A 2,325-nucleotide genomic window follows, 5' to 3' on the forward strand; every position below is an offset into this window, starting at 1 on the left:
TCTTAAAATTATTTGGAATTTAAAAGGAAATAACATTATAATGCACCAGTCATTTGTAACCACGGCCCCCAGGTCCGGGGAATAGCGGGGACTTTGACTTTCGGTCCAGCCAAGCCCGGGTAAAAACTCCGCCCTGCAGGGACGAACTGCTAGTAAAATACCCGCCAAATGCCCCAACACCACAGGGACCCTAGGTAAGGCCCATTCCCCGCTATTTTTTTTGCGCGAAGACAAAACAATCGCATTCAACCGGCATTGCGGGGCCACCCGAAAGGTAAAAAACACGGTCATTTCCCCAGCTATCCCCGGTATATCCCCGGACCTGGGAAGCGTGGTTACATTGAATGGTGCATAATCATCACGGTGAACGCATTTTTATTAAATGCAATCAAGATTATGTAAGACATTTTCACGAACAATTAGAGCCTTGTAAGCTTGTTGCTCACGAACCATTAGGGCCTGGTGAGCTTGTTGCTCACGAACCATTAGGGCCTGGTAAGCTTGTTGCTCACGAACCATTAGAGCCTGGTAAGCTTGTTGCTCACGAACCATTAGGGCCTGGTAAGCTTGTTGCTCACGAACCGTTAGGGCCTGGTAAGCTTGTTGCTCACGAACCGTTAGGGCCTGGTAAGCTTGTTGCTCACGAACCGTTAGGGCCTGGTAAGCTTGTTGCTCACGAACCGTTAGGGCCTGGTAAGCTTGTTGCTCACGAACCGTTAGGGCCTGGTAAGCTTGTTGCTCACGAACCGTTAGGGCCTGGTAAGCTTGTTGCTCACGAACCGTTAGGGCCTGGTAAGCTTGTTGCTCACGAACCATTAGGGCCTGGTAAGCTTGTTGCTCACGAACCATTAGAGCCTGGTAAGCTTGTTGCTCACGAACCATTAGAGCCTTGTAAGCTTGTTGCTCACGAACCATTAGAGCCTGGTAAGCTTGTTGCTCACGAACCATTAGAGCCTGGTAAGCTTGTTGCTCATGAACCATTAGGGCCTGGTAAGCTTGTTGCTCACGAACCATTAGAGCCTGGTAAGCTTGTTGCTCACGAACCATTAGAGCCTGGTTAGCTTGTTGCTCACGAACAATGAGAGCCAGGTAAGTACATTTTGAACTTGAGGTGACACATATAACCAACTCGACGTGGCACAATTACTTAGCTAAAAGGACCCACCTTGTTCCAAAGGCAGCTATCAGTGTCACGATAGAGTAGACAGTTTGTCCATAAGAAAGACAAAGCACCGTATTACACACACGATTTTATATCTTATCATTCCTGAACATAACCTAGTAGAACTTAAAACTTCTGTTATCAACGACATATTAACTAGGTGAACTTTACCAATCCTTTGTTTCATATTAAGTTAGTGGACACGTGTGGCAAATGAGGACAGGACGCTAGTCATAAACAAGTCAATGACATGGAGTTTACACAATTCGGTCAATTATTAACAAGAGTAGAGTATGCATTGTTTAGCTTTCTAATGAGATATGATAAGCTTAGATAAAAATGTTAAAAATCTTTATTTCAATTTGAGAACTTTATTCAAGTGATTTTTATACTCACATTGCATAAACCTGAATAATTTGGTATATTTAATATATATTTATTTGTCGTACGTTCCTGAATAATAGTAAGCCAAGTGGCTGGTCTGGAGACACTCAAGTCAGATTTCAAAACGTAGCTGAATTATGTGAACTTGTCCCCAACGTGTACCAAGTAAAATGAACTGAACACTAAAGGGACCAAGCTGAGGTTGATTTTAACATTTAACATTGCTATTAAAGTTTAATGACATCAATGCTTTACTAGCGGAAAGAAAATGCTCAGAATTTCTGTTTAAAATATACATATTATTACTTTAAAGGCAAAACAATATTGTAACAGTATAATTACTGTATAATAATAAAACGCAATAGAAGTTCATACATTTGAATAGCAAATTATTACATTGCCTTTCTATCAATGAGCGAATCAAAAATGAAAATTATGAGTGTTTTTGAAAGATATCCATCCAAACGAAAAGTATTTAGAACAGGTATTTCAGGAATCTTGAACATTTGCTATTCATGCTATTGTACGTACATGTTATACCTACTCACATGATATATGTTTCATTGCAATAACGACTATTGGCTTCAGGTTTTTATATACGAAATTAAATACATACGCGTTTGGTTAATCGCTTCCCGACGGTCATTGGAAATTTTGGTGGGTAAATTCAATCGTGAGCAATCGGCTTCACAGTAAGTGTTCTGTCTTTTGTCAATATTCATCACAAAAAAACAACACATTTACTGTTAAAAATATGTTAAAAATACCCTTTTTCACAT

At 40.3% G+C, this 2,325-nt stretch overlaps 1 protein-coding gene across 1 annotated transcript; it reads right to left on the reverse strand.

The window, feature by feature from the left end:
* Positions 1 to 378: 378 nt before the first annotated feature.
* On the reverse strand, positions 379 to 1,047 carry LOC128245947 (kettin homolog). Its single transcript, XM_052964165.1, has one exon. It carries the CDS (start codon positions 1,045 to 1,047, stop codon positions 379 to 381), a length of 669 nt encoding a protein of 222 aa, XP_052820125.1.
* Between the last annotated feature and the right edge of the window lie 1,278 nt (positions 1,048 to 2,325).

This window comes from Mya arenaria, chromosome 9 (assembly GCF_026914265.1).
Source record: "Mya arenaria isolate MELC-2E11 chromosome 9, ASM2691426v1".
Taxonomy (NCBI): Eukaryota; Metazoa; Mollusca; class Bivalvia; order Myida; family Myidae; genus Mya; species Mya arenaria.

Coding starts and splice junctions, on each gene's coding strand:
- LOC128245947 (XM_052964165.1), bottom strand. CDS start 1,047: ATGGTTCGTGAGCAACAAGCTTACCAGGCTCTAATGGTTCGTGAGCAA.